At 30.3% G+C, this 14,342-nt stretch overlaps 1 protein-coding gene across 28 annotated transcripts in view; it reads left to right on the top strand.

Annotated features, from left to right (window-relative positions):
* Positions 1 to 14,342, top strand: part of LOC145256284 (histone-lysine N-methyltransferase SETMAR-like) — a 165,925-nt gene that overhangs the window by 105,775 nt on the left and 45,808 nt on the right. For 11 of the 28 annotated variants that reach the window (XR_013863958.1, XR_013863959.1, XM_080114988.1 and 8 more), the window contains one exon: positions 3,061 to 3,153. The exons of 5 other annotated variants lie outside the window; for them this stretch is intronic. Coding sequence is in view for 21 of the 23 variants with exons in the window: in XM_080114988.1 (XP_079971114.1) it covers positions 3,061 to 3,153 (93 nt within the window). In the remaining 2 variants the exon portion in view is untranslated. Of the gene's footprint in view, positions 1 to 3,060; positions 3,154 to 3,400; positions 4,511 to 14,342 lie in introns of those variants that run through there. 12 more of the 28 variants (XM_080114967.1, XM_080114972.1, XM_080114968.1 and 9 more) reach the window with 3 other exon arrangements.

Genomic DNA, 14,342 nt, shown 5'->3' on the forward strand with positions numbered 1-14,342 from the left:
CTGCAATAAAGCGAGAAACAGTAAAAATTTCATCTTTTTCAAAAATTGGGATAACTTTTGAACTAGTAAGAATATTTGGATAAAATTTTATAGACTAACCTGTCAAAGTGTGTTCAATGGCTGTACAAAATTTGAATTAATTATGTTTAGTATTAAGAAAGTTATTAAATAAAATATGATCTGCAATAAAGCAAGTAACGCACTGTATATATATATATATATATATATATATATATATATATATATATATATATGTGTGTGTGTGTGTGTGTGAAATTGTCTGTGTGTCTTTTTGTATGTGTACATTTCCCTACCAAATTACTCTGTCAATTTTCAGTCTACAGACATGAGATTTGACATAAGGAGTGCTGAGATTTGGAAAAAAAAATTTAATCGGTTTCCGGCCACAAAATTTGCTGTCAAGGGGGCAAAGTTAAACGATTTGACCTTTGAAAACTCTACAAAACTCCTGCGCCAATTTACAGTCTAAACATATAAAATTTTAAGTGTAGGTCCCTTGGACATGGATCAAATTTTTTAACTTGATTTGAGCCCAAAACAATGAATATCAAGGTGTCAAAATTGGGGTCAAAGTTTAAAAAAAATAACTTCTCAGAGAATTTTTGTCTAAACATATAAAATTTTAAGTGTAGGTCCCTTGGACATGGATCAATTTTTTTAACTTGATTTGAGCCCAAAACAATGAATGTCAAGGTGTCAAAATTGGGGTCAAAGTTTAAAAAAAATAACTTCTCAGAGAATTTTTGTCTAAACATATAAAATTTTAAGTGTAGGTCCCTTGGACATGGATCAAATTTTTTAACTTCATTCGAGCCCAAAACAATGAATGTCAAGGTGTCAAAATTGGGGTCAAAGTTTAAAAAAAATAACTTCTCAGAGAATTTTTGTCTAAACATATAAAATTTTAAGTGTAGGTCCCTTGGACATGGATAAAATTTTTTAACTTGATTCGAGCCCAAAACAATGAATGTCAAGGTGTCAAAATTGGGGTCAAAGTTTAAAAAAAATAACTTCTCAGAGAATTTTTGTCTAAACATATAAAATTTTAAGTGTAGGTCCCTTGGACATGGATCAAATTTTTTAACTTGATTTGAGCCCAAAACAATGAATGTCCATGTGTCAAAATTGGGGTCAAAGTTTAAAAAAATGACTTCTCAGAGAATTTTTGTCTAAACATATAAAATTTTAAGTGTAGGTCCCTTGGACATGGATCAAATTTTTTAACTTGATTCGAGCCCAAAACAATGAATGTCAAGGTGTCAAAATTGGGGTCAAAGTTTAAAAAAAATAACTTCTCCGAGAATTTTTGTCTAAACATATAAAATTTTAAGTGTAGGTCCCTTGGACATGGATCAAATTTTTTAACTTGATTCGAGCCCAAAACAATGTATGTCAAGGTGTCAAAATTGGGGTCAAAGTTTTAAAAAAATAACTTCTCCGAGAATTTTTGTCTAAACATATAAAATTTTAAGTGTAGGTCCCTTGGACATGGATCAAATTTTTTAACTTGATTCGAGCCCAAAACAATGAATGTCAAGGTGTCAAAATTGGGGTCAAAGTTTAAAAAAAATAACTTCTCAGAGAATTTTTGTCTAAACATATAAAATTTTAAGTGTAGGTCCCTTGGACATGGATCAAATTTTTTAACTTGATTCGAGCCCAAAACAATGAATGTCAAGGTGTCAAAATTGGGGTCAAAGTTTAAAAAAAATAACTTCTCAGAGAATTTTTGTCTAAACATATAAAATTTTAAGTGTAGGTCCCTTGGACATGGATCAAATTTTTTAACTTCATTCGAGCCCAAAACAATGAATGTCAAGGTGTCAAAATTGGGGTCAAAGTTTAAAAAAAATAACTTCTCAGAGAATTTTTGTCTAAACATATAAAATTTTAAGTGTAGGTCCCTTGGACATGGATCAAATTTTTTAACTTGATTTGAGCCCAAAACAATGAATGTCCAGGTGTCAAAATTGGGGTCAAAGTTTAAAAAAATGATTTCTCAGAGAATTTTTGTCTAAACATATAAAATTTTAAGTGTAGGTCCCTTGGACATGGATCAAATTTTTTAACTTGATTCGAGCCCAAAACAATGAATGTCCAGGTGTCAAAATTGGGGTCCAAGTTAAAAAAAATGACTTCTCAGAGAATTTTTGTCTAAACATATAAAATTTTAAGTGTAGGTCCCTTGGACATGGATCAAATTTTTTAACTTGATTCGAGCCCAAAACAATGTATGTCAAGGGGTCAAAATTGGGGTCAAAGTTAAAAAAAAAGTACTTCTCAGAGAATTTTTGTTTAAACATTTAAAATTTTACATGTGTGTTCAGATATAGGGCAATGTTTTTGATCGGTTTTTGGGTGAAAATTTGACTGCCAAGTGGTTAAAGTTCAAAAGATTTGGTTTTTGTAGTCTCTAGAAAACTATGCAACAAATTTTGAGTCTAAACATTTGGGGTTTATATGAATAAATTATTCAGACAAATTATTCATCAGTGTTTGGCGAAAATTAATCTGCCAAGAGGTAAACTGAAAGAGTTAAATTTTGCAGACTCTACTAAACTCCTCCGGAAATTTTGGTTCTAAACACGTGAAATTTTATATCTAGGTTACTTGGACATGAGTCAATCTTTTTATAACTATATATATATATATATATATATATATATATATATATATATATATATATATGCACATGTAGTTACTAACAGTAGATAGGGCCTGGGCAAAGTAGGGATGAACTGTTAGTATATATATATATATATATATATATATATATATATATATATATAAAGAGAGAGATAAGAGCATATGGTTCATATACTGAAGAACTACCCCATACATTTAGTTAAGCCACGTGCACTCTGTATACACACATCATTTAGACGAACAATTTACATAAACCACAACGTAACATGTGCTGATTGTGTACCCACCATATTATATAAATCTGCTCAGTACTATTATATAACACTCATTTTGACAGCCTGGTTATTTCTGATAAATGCTGTATTTAATATTTCCTTTTTTTTCTTTTTACAGAATAAATTTTATTTTAATTTCGCCATAGTAGTCATTGTGTTTAACATCCTATTCCTGGTATTACAGGTATACATCAACTTTGACAATATTAAGGTGTGTTTTTCTTTTGCTTTTTTTTTGTATCTATTCTTTGTACATATATATATATATATATATATATATATATATATATATATATATATATACACGAGGGTAAATCAAAAAGTTTTAAGACAAGTGATATAAATTCAATCTAAATGAAAATAGAGCAACAAAACAAGGTTTAATTGCACTACTGATTACTTTACAACAAATTTGACAAGTTACAGCATTCTAAATCTTTTATTCTTTTTTTTTTCAGATAATATTTTATAATATTAACTTTTTGACAGTCCAAAATGAGCCAATTTGAAGTTCGTGCAAACATTAAATTTCTAACAAAACTGGAATGGAAACCGACGGAAATCATTAAAGCTCAACAAAATGTTTATGGAGACTCGTCACCTTTTAAAGCTGTTGTTTATCGTTGGATCAGACGATTCAAGGATGGTAGGAATGATCTTCAAGATGACCAAAGAGAAGGTAGGCCTTCAACATCAAAAAATGCTCAAAACATCGAGCTTGTCAGGAATCTTGTTGAAGAAGATCGGAGAATAACAGTGAATGAGATTGCTAAGGAGCTTGACATTTCATTTGGGTCAACCTTTTTAATTCTGAAAAAAGATCTTGGTCTGAGTAAGCTTTCTGCTCGTTGGGTGCCTAAAGCGTTGCAGCAGAATCAGTTGAATCTGAGATCAGATCTTTCATTGGCCCTTCTGACTAGAATTGAAGCAAATGAGGCAAACTTTTTTGATGGTGATGAAACATGGATTTACCTGTACGATCCTGAAAGCAAAGTTCAGTCTAAACAATGGTTACCAAGAGGATCAGCAGGCCCTATCAAGTTCAAAGCAGCAAGGTCAGCTCAAAAAATAATGGCAACTGTTTTTTGGGATAAAGATGGAATCGTTTTATTAGATTTTCTTGAAGGACAGAAAACTATCACCGCAAGCTATTACGAAGGAGTTTTGAGAAAGCTGAAGACTTCATTGGCTAAGAAATGACGAGGAAAGCTCCATCGTCAAATTCTGTTCTATCATGACAACGCTCCAGTACACACGGCCAAGACTGTAAGAACAATTTTACGCGAGTTTCGCTGGGAAATCCTTTCACACCCTCCCTATAGTCCTGATTTAGCGCCTAGTGATTTCTTCCTATTTTCAAAACTGAAGGAACATTTGAGAGGAATAAGATTTCAATCCATAAATGAAGCAAAGAAAGAGGTTGTGACCTGGTTCACTAGACAAGTTCCAGAATTTTATGAAGAAGGAATTTATCGATGGAAACATCGCTTACAGAAGTGTATTGAGTTAGGCGGATCGTATGTAGAAAAATAAAGTTTTCAACTTCCATAAATAAAGTTTTTCTTCAATTTGTCTCAGAACTTTTTGATTTACCCTCGTATATATATATATACTCTTATCATTTTATTTATTAATTAATATTCATATTAAAATCCTTTTTTGTCTTTATTCAAAAAGAAAATACAACTTTGTTATACATGGTTCGCTGAATTTTATTAATCTGCAAAAGAGCACTAGAAAAAGATCTAGCTAATTTGCATATTCTTTTAAACATTAATTTTCATTAATTTCCTATTTGTTTTTTCGGTTTTCTTACCATATTAATCATCTTTAGGTAATTATTACGTATAATTATAATGATTTTACTTGCGAAATATTTACGTAAAAAGGTTATAGTTAACACAAAACCTCTTTCTTTATATATATTCATGTATACCTATATATACTTGTTAAAAATTTTCCCTGTCAAACTCCTCTGTCAGGCTTTGGTCTACAGGCATTAAACTTAATTCATAGGATATTCGAACCAATGCGAAACTTTATATTTGGGGTTTAGCCGGGTAAAATCAGTGCAAAAATGTGAAAATTATAAAGGTGAATGGCGGCATTACGAATATGCATGCGAAACTAATAGCTATTGGTTCAAGTTTTAATTTTTAGCCTTTCAGCAAACATGTCTTTATTTCTCAGCTATTAACGTCAAATGAAGTAATAACTCGTAAGCCAAACGCTTCGATTTCGATTTACGGTGGTGGCGCACAGGTCATATTTTTAACTTTTAAAATCATTACTATATGTTGGGTCCAATATAATGTAATATAATATAATAATAAATACGAAATCTGAAGTAATCAAAATATATGTAAGCGTATTTTACGACCGGGCAATGTCGGGCGGCCTGTTAGTTTAGATATATAAGCAACTAATTGTAAGAAATATATACTTGAACCAAGAACATATATTAAATAAAAAAAAACACTAATTAAAAAGTGAAATTAATATAATTAATAATATTTACATCTAATAAAAAAGAGCATAAATATCGCAATTTTACAACTTATCTTATAGAAGCTTCCATCTTCAATAAGGATCGTTTTAGCTCTAGAACCGAATTGTAAGAACTTTTATTTATCTTTTATATCATACTAGCGGAGGTGCCCGGCGTTGCCCGGGTGTTTCGAATAAGGAAGCCCGCAGAACATCGGTAGGCATCCCGGATGGAGAGAGGTGTTTAAAAAAGTGGTAGTAGGTAGGCAGACTCGAACCCGTAACGGTAAGTAGGAAAATAAGGTGAAAAATAAGTGACGCCTTTGCCCTTGCGTCCACTCCAAAACCGGAAGTCGCGAACGTCGAAATTAAGCGTAGTCAATCGAAAGGAGGCAATGCTTTCTTCTTCAATCTTTTCATAACCGTCATTAATAAACCATATATATATTAATAAACCATATATATATATATATATATATATATATATATATATATATATATATATATATATTAATAAACCATATATATATTAATACACCGTGTGTATATTAATAAACCATATGTATATTCTTTTTCTCTTTTCATTTCTTGATTTCGTCCTAAAACAGATTACACATAGGCGTCGTCGCTTGTGTAAGTCACGTTTTCCATTAATTCAGCCACAAACAATGTTCAATATTGTAATATACAAGGAAAACAAAGACATTGTTAAACATAGAAATAGATTTTCTGAAGTAACATATCAAATGTAAATAATTTTTATTCTAATAAATCGGAAATTAGCAAGTCTACTAAATGGTAAGAGTTAATGAGATGGAAGGATGTGAGTTCTCCTATAGGAGACGCCTCCTGGATTGTTTCGCTTTTTTATTACGAATTCGTAGCAGCAAAATTGTCATTAACAGTGTTTTTTTAATATTTAACATATTTCAAATTATGTTGCAATAATAATAATAATAATAATAATAATAATAATAATAATAATAATAATAATGCCGTGCCATGTACTTATAGTCTCTCTCATTACGGTACAAACACCCCTTCCTCCTTGCTACGTATATCCAATATATCCTTTACCTCCAAGACGACTGCCTTAGTCTGATCTGCATGTTTAATAATAAAAAAGGAAGAAAAAAATTAAATATTTTTCCTTCTCTAACTAAACTTTACTTTATTATAAATTCTAATAATAAATTTTACTGTATTCTGTAAGTTAACCCTCTCCTAATAACTAACAGTCCACTCTACTTCCCTCGCTGCCATCTACACTTACATTACACACACTGTGGGGGTGTTTTCTTATCTTTCAGTCCTTAACCTTCGCACGCTGACCGACTGGAAGGCATTATCACTAAACATCTATACATTGCTACACCTAAAACATGCATTAGTTTATTCTTACCCAGATAGATACTTACTAGCCATAGTCTGTACTTAGATTTACATCTATCTTCATTACATAGCAATAGTTGTCTATTCCTTAGGTTTGCAATAAATACAAAAACTGAACTGATACTCTGTAATGCAAAATACAACTTCATGATTTTCAAACGAAAAGCTGCAGATATCTCCGTTAGAAGTGGAAACATACTTAATACCTAAAACCGTCATATATTCGCATCTGTTGGAAAGCTGCCCATATATCTATTTACTTTATTATACATACTGAACACGCCATAACTTATAATTTTACTTCCAATTATACTTGTACTGTATTGTACACCATATCAAAAATGACTTTACTTGTATCTACATTGAAGATACATCTTAACCCTCCTGCCATCTAACACACCCAGAGCATGGGCAATAACATTTTTAGTTAATTCTTAATATCAAGCCATCCTGTAACGCGTTATCCTATTCCTAAGCCAACACAAAAAAAAGAAAAAAATTCTAAATTTAAAGGAAAAATATAAAACCATATACTTACTCGATCGAACAAACCTGTTCCAAACATAGCTGCTTCCACTGCATGAACTTTTATTCACCCACTCCTCCAGCAACAATGAAATAGCAATGCTCCTTAATCACTTTGAGGAGGGTAATTTCTCATTAGACATATATATAACATTCACATACTAACCCAGTAACATTAACAACCCACGCTGGATCGCAGAAATACCTGGATTATGACCCAGGCGCGAGGCAAACCTTCTCGGTGCTGATGGATCCGTAGCTCTTCCCAGGTCATCCGTCTAGGAGAAGGAAAATTCTGAAGCTAAACCTAAGGGGAGGGAGGCCTCTCCAGTCTTGGATAACAACTTTCCTAGAGCTAGTGACTCGAGCAAATTACCAGTCTGCAAACCTAAAGTGCTTAAGGAGTAGATAGGCACTGCATATCGCCCGGCTTCCACATTCCTTCTTTGCCTATTAGCCAGGCGGAGAGTTCGAATCACAGGGATTCGACAGAAACACTCAGTGGTCTATCTTGTTTCCTGACTAGGGCAATTAACGCCGTTTTCCCCTCTCCCGACACACCACCACCCCTGTAAACTGGGCGCTTGGGAGTGCATGAATACCAAAATGCCAGTATAGGTAGATTGGGTTGACCATCGTCTGATGGGTTGAGGATACCGGATTGAGCCATGGACCTCTATTATTTCAATATTCTTAAATGACCTCCCTGACAAAATTGTCTGTGAGATGTGTATATATGCTGATGACAACACTCTCTATAACCAACACGACAGGAAAACAAATGAACACATATCTCGAGAAATGGCAAAAACACTAGAGTATGACCTCCGATTTGTGGTGGAATGGGGACAGAAATGGATGTCCACATTTAATGCAACTAAGACTAAACTTGTTTCCTTCAATAACTACAAGAAACCTTCTCTACCACCAATAGCAATGGCCAAAGACGCTTTATCTGAAAGCACATCCTTTAAACTCCTCGGCCTAACGTTCACAGAAAACATGAGTTGGAAAAATTACATTGAGAGCATTGCCAGAAACGCTGCGAAAGTGGTAGGTTCCCTCTACGGTGCTAGAAAGCTACTAACGCCCGATAGTATCCTGTATCTCTATAAGGCCACCATTCGCCCATATATGGAGTATTGTTGTCATATTTGGGCTGGTGCATCATGTGTCAATATTGAATAAAATCGTTAAAATAATTTTTAAGAGGGTCAAAAATGGGTCAATATTGAATGAAATCGTTAAAATAATTTTTAAGGGGTCAAAAATATGTCAATATTGAATAAAATCGTTAAAATAATGTTTAAGGGGTTAAAAATGGGTCAATATTGAATAAAAACGTTAAAATAATTTTTAAGGGGTAAAAAATGGGTCAATATTGAATAAAATCGTTAAAATAATTTTTAAGGGGTTAAAAATGTGTCAATATGTAATACAATCGTTAAAATAATTTTTAAGGGGTTAAAAATGGGTCAATCTTGAATAAAATCGTTAACATAATTTTTAAGGGGTCAAAAATGGGTCAATATTGAATAAAATCGTTAAAATGATTTTTAAGGGGTTAAAAATGAGGCATTAACATCCTCACTACTTAGCGGTTCGATTATCATGGATTCGCTACTTCACAGGTTTTGAATAAAATCGTTAAAATAATTTTCAAGGGGTCAAAAATGGGTCAATATTGAATAAAATCGTAAAAATAATTGTTAAGGGGTTAAAAATGGGTCAATATTGAATAAAATCGTTAAAATAATTTTTAAGGGGTCAAAAATGGGTCAATATTGAATAAAATCGTTAAAATAATTTTTAAGGGGTTAAAAATAAGGCATTAACATCCTCACTACTTAGCGGTTCTATTATCATGGATTCGCTACTTCACAGGTTTTGAATAAAATCGTTAAAATAATTTTTAAGGGGTTAAAAATGGGTCAATCTTGAATAAAATCGTTAAAATAATTTTTAAGGGGTCAAAAATGGGTCAATATTGAATAAAATCGTTAAAATGATTTTTAAGGGGTTAAAAATGAGGCATTAACATCCTCACTACTTAGCGGTTCGATTATCATGGATTCGCTACTTCACAGGTTTTGAATAAAATCGTTAAAATAATTTTCAAGGGGTCAAAAATGGGTCAATATTGAATAAAATCGTTATAATAATTTTTAAGGGGTTAAAAATGGGCCAATATTGAACAAAATCGTTAAAATAATTTTTAAGGGGTCAAAAATGGGCCAATATTGAATAAAATCGTTAAAATTATTTTTAAGGGGTCAAAAATGGGTCAATAATGAATAAAATCATTAAAATTATTTTTAAGGGGTTAAAAATGTGTCAATATGTAATACAATCGTTAAAATAATTTTTAAGGGGTTAAAAATGGGTCAATCTTGAATAAAATCGTTAAAATAATTTTTAAGGGGTTAAAAATGGGTCAATATTGAATAAAATCGTTAAAATAATTTTTAAGGGGTCAAAAATGGGTCAATATTGAATAAAATCGTTAAAATGATTTTTAAGGGGTTAAAAATCAGGCATTAACATCCTGACTACTTAGCGGTTCGATTATAATGGATGCGCTACTTCACAGGTTTTGAATAAAATCGTTAAAATAATGTTCAAGGGGTAAAAAATGGGTCAATATTGAATAAAATCGTTAAAATAATTTTTAAGGGGTTAAAAATGGGTCAATATTGAATAAAATCGTTAAAATAATTTTTAAGGGGTCAAAAATGGGTCAATATTGAATAAAATCGTTAAAATGATTTTTAAGGGGTTAAAAATCAGGCATTAACATCCTGACTACTTAGCGGTTCGATTACTATGGATTCGCTACTTCACAGGTCTTGAATAAAATCGTTAAAATAATTTTCAAGGGGTCAAAAATGGGTCAATATTGAATAAAATCGTAAAAATAATTTTTAAGGGGTTAAAAATGGGTCAATATTGAATAAAATCGTTAAAATAATTTTTAAGGGGTTAAAAATGTGTCAATATTGAATACAATCGTTAAAATAATTTTTAAGGGGTTAAAAATGGGTTAATCTTGAATAAAATCGTTAACATAATTTTTAAGGGGTCAAAAATGGGTCAATATTGAATAAAATCGTTAAAATGATTTTTAAGGGGTTAAAAATGAGGCATTAACATCCTCACTACTAGCGGTTCGATTATCATAGATTCGCTACTTCACAGGTTTTGAATAAAATCGTTAAAATAATTTTTAAGAGGGTCAAAAATGGGTCAATATTGAATGAAATCGTTAAAATAATTTTTAAGGGGTCAAAAATATGTCAATATTGAATAAAATCGTTAAAATAATGTTTAAGGGGTTAAAAATGGGTCAATATTGAATAAAAACGTTAAAATAATTTTTAAGGGGTAAAAAATGGGTCAATATTGAATAAAATCGTTAAAATAATTTTTAAGGGGTTAAAAATGTGTCAATATGTAATACAATCGTTAAAATAATTTTTAAGGGGTTAAAAATGGGTCAATCTTGAATAAAATCGTTAACATAATTTTTAAGGGGTCAAAAATGGGTCAATATTGAATAAAATCGTTAAAATGATTTTTAAGGGGTTAAAAATGAGGCATTAACATCCTCACTACTTAGCGGTTCGATTATCATGGATTCGCTACTTCACAGGTTTTGAATAAAATCGTTAAAATAATTTTCAAGGGGTCAAAAATGGGTCAATATTGAATAAAATCGTTAAAATAATTTTTAAGGGGTTAAAAATGGGTCAATATTGAATAAAATCGTTAAAATAATTTTTAAGGGGTCAAAAATGGGTCAATATTGAATAAAATCGTTAAAATGATTTTTAAGGGGTTAAAAATAAGGCATTAACATCCTGACTACTTAGCGGTTCGATTACTATGGATTCGCTACTTCACAGGTCTTGAATAAAATCGTTAAAATAATTTTCAAGGGGTCAAAAATGGGTCAATATTGAATAAAATCGTAAAAATAATTTTTAAGGGGTTAAAAATGGGTCAATATTGAATAAAATCGTTAAAATAATTTTTAAGGGGTTAAAAATGTGTCAATATTGAATACAATCGTTAAAATAATTTTTAAGGGGTTAAAAATGGGTTAATCTTGAATAAAATCGTTAACATAATTTTTAAGGGGTCAAAAATGGGTCAATATTGAATAAAATCGTTAAAATGATTTTTAAGGGGTTAAAAATGAGGCATTAACATCCTCACTACTAGCGGTTCGATTATCATGGATTCGCTACTTCACAGGTTTTGAATAAAATCGTTAAAATAATTTTTAAGAGGGTCAAAAATGGGTCAATATTGAATGAAATCGTTAAAATAATTTTTAAGGGGTCAAAAATATGTCAATATTGAATAAAATCGTTAAAATAATGTTTAAGGGGTTAAAAATGGGTCAATATTGAATAAAAACGTTAAAATAATTTTTAAGGGGTAAAAAATGGGTCAATATTGAATAAAATCGTTAAAATAATTTTTAAGGGGTTAAAAATGTGTCAATATGTAATACAATCGTTAAAATAATTTTTAAGGGGTTAAAAATGGGTCAATCTTGAATAAAATCGTTAACATAATTTTTAAGGGGTCAAAAATGGGTCAATATTGAATAAAATCGTTAAAATGATTTTTAAGGGGTTAAAAATGAGGCATTAACATCCTCACTACTTAGCGGTTCGATTATCATGGATTCGCTACTTCACAGGTTTTGAATAAAATCGTTAAAATAATTTTCAAGGGGTCAAAAATGGGTCAATATTGAATAAAATCGTAAAAATAATTGTTAAGGGGTTAAAAATGGGTCAATATTGAATAAAATCGTTAAAATAATTTTTAAGGGGTCAAAAATGGGTCAATATTGAATAAAATCGTTAAAATAATTTTTAAGGGGTTAAAAATAAGGCATTAACATCCTCACTACTTAGCGGTTCTATTATCATGGATTCGCTACTTCACAGGTTTTGAATAAAATCGTTAAAATAATTTTTAAGGGGTTAAAAATGGGTCAATCTTGAATAAAATCGTTAAAATAATTTTTAAGGGGTCAAAAATGGGTCAATATTGAATAAAATCGTTAAAATGATTTTTAAGGGGTTAAAAATGAGGCATTAACATCCTCACTACTTAGCGGTTCGATTATCATGGATTCGCTACTTCACAGGTTTTGAATAAAATCGTTAAAATAATTTTCAAGGGGTCAAAAATGGGTCAATATTGAATAAAATCGTTATAATAATTTTTAAGGGGTTAAAAATGGGCCAATATTGAACAAAATCGTTAAAATAATTTTTAAGGGGTCAAAAATGGGCCAATATTGAATAAAATCGTTAAAATTATTTTTAAGGGGTTAAAAATGGGTCAATATTGAATAAAATCGTTAAAATAATTTTTAAGGGGTCAAAAATGGGTCAATAATGAATAAAATCATTAAAATTATTTTTAAGGGGTTAAAAATGTGTCAATATGTAATACAATCGTTAAAATAATTTTTAAGGGGTTAAAAATTGGTCAATCTTGAATAAAATCGTTAAAATAATTTTTAAGGGGTCAAAAATGGGTCAATATTGAATAAAATCGTTAAAATGATTTTTAAGGGGTTAAAAATGAGGCATTAACATCCTCACTACTTAGCGGTTCGATTATCATGGATTCGCTACTTCACAGGTTTTGAATAAAATCGTTAAAATAATTTTCAAGGGGTCAAAAATGGGTCAATATTGAATAAAATCGTTAAAATAATTTTTAAGGGGTTAAAAATGGGTCAATATTGAATAAAATCGTTAAAATAATTTTCAAGGGGTCAAAAATGGGTCAATATTGAATAAAATCGTAAAAATAATTGTTAAGGGGTTAAAAATGGGTCAATATTGAATAAAATCGTTAAAATAATTTTTAAGGGGTCAAAAATGGGTCAATATTGAATAAAATCGTTAAAATGATTTTTAAGGGGTTAAAAATCAGGCATTAACATCCTGACTACTTAGCGGTTCGATTACTATGGATTCGCTACTTCACAGGTCTTGAATAAAATCGTTAAAATAATTTTCAAGGGGTCAAAAATGGGTCAATATTGAATAAAATCGTAAAAATAATTTTTAAGGGGTTAAAAATGGGTCAATATTGAATAAAATCGTTAAAATAATTTTTAAGGGGTTAAAAATGTGTCAATATTGAATACAATCGTTAAAATAATTTTTAAGGGGTTAAAAATGGGTCAATCTTGAATAAAATCGTTAACATAATTTTTAAGGGGTCAAAAATGGGTCAATATTGAATAAAATCGTTAAAATGATTTTTAAGGGGTTAAAAATGAGGCATTAACATCCTCACTACTAGCGGTTCGATTATCATGGATTCGCTACTTCACAGGTTTTGAATAAAATCGTTAAAATAATTTTCAAGGGGTCAAAAATGGGTCAATATTGAATAAAATCGTAAAAATAATTGTTAAGGGGTTAAAAATGGGTCAATATTGAATAAAATCGTTAAAATAATTTTTAAGGGGTCAAAAATGGGTCAATATTGAATAAAATCGTTAAAATAATTTTTAAGGGGTTAAAAATAAGGCATTAACATCCTCACTACTTAGCGGTTCTATTATCATGGATTCGCTACTTCACAGGTTTTGAATAAAATCGTTAAAATAATTTTCAAGGGGTCAAAAATGGGTCAATATTGAATAAAATCGTTAAAATAATTGTTAAGGGGTTAAAAATGGGTCAATATTATATAAAATCGTTAAAATAATTTTTAAGGGGTCAAAAATGGGTCAATATGGAATAAAATCGTTAAAATGATTTTTAAGGGGTTAAAAACCAGGCATTAACATGCTGACTACTTAGCGGTTCGATTATAATGGATTCGCTACTTCACAGGTTTTGAATAAAATCGTTAAAATAATTTTCAAGGGGTAAAAAATGGGTCAATATTGAATAAAATCGTAAAAATAATTTTTAAGGGGTTAAAAATGGGTCAATATTGAATAAAATCGTT

This window comes from Euprymna scolopes, chromosome 32 (genome assembly GCF_053919585.1).
Source record: "Euprymna scolopes isolate OS-2025 chromosome 32, ASM5391958v1, whole genome shotgun sequence".
Lineage (NCBI taxonomy): Eukaryota > Metazoa > Mollusca > Cephalopoda > Sepiida > Sepiolidae > Euprymna > Euprymna scolopes.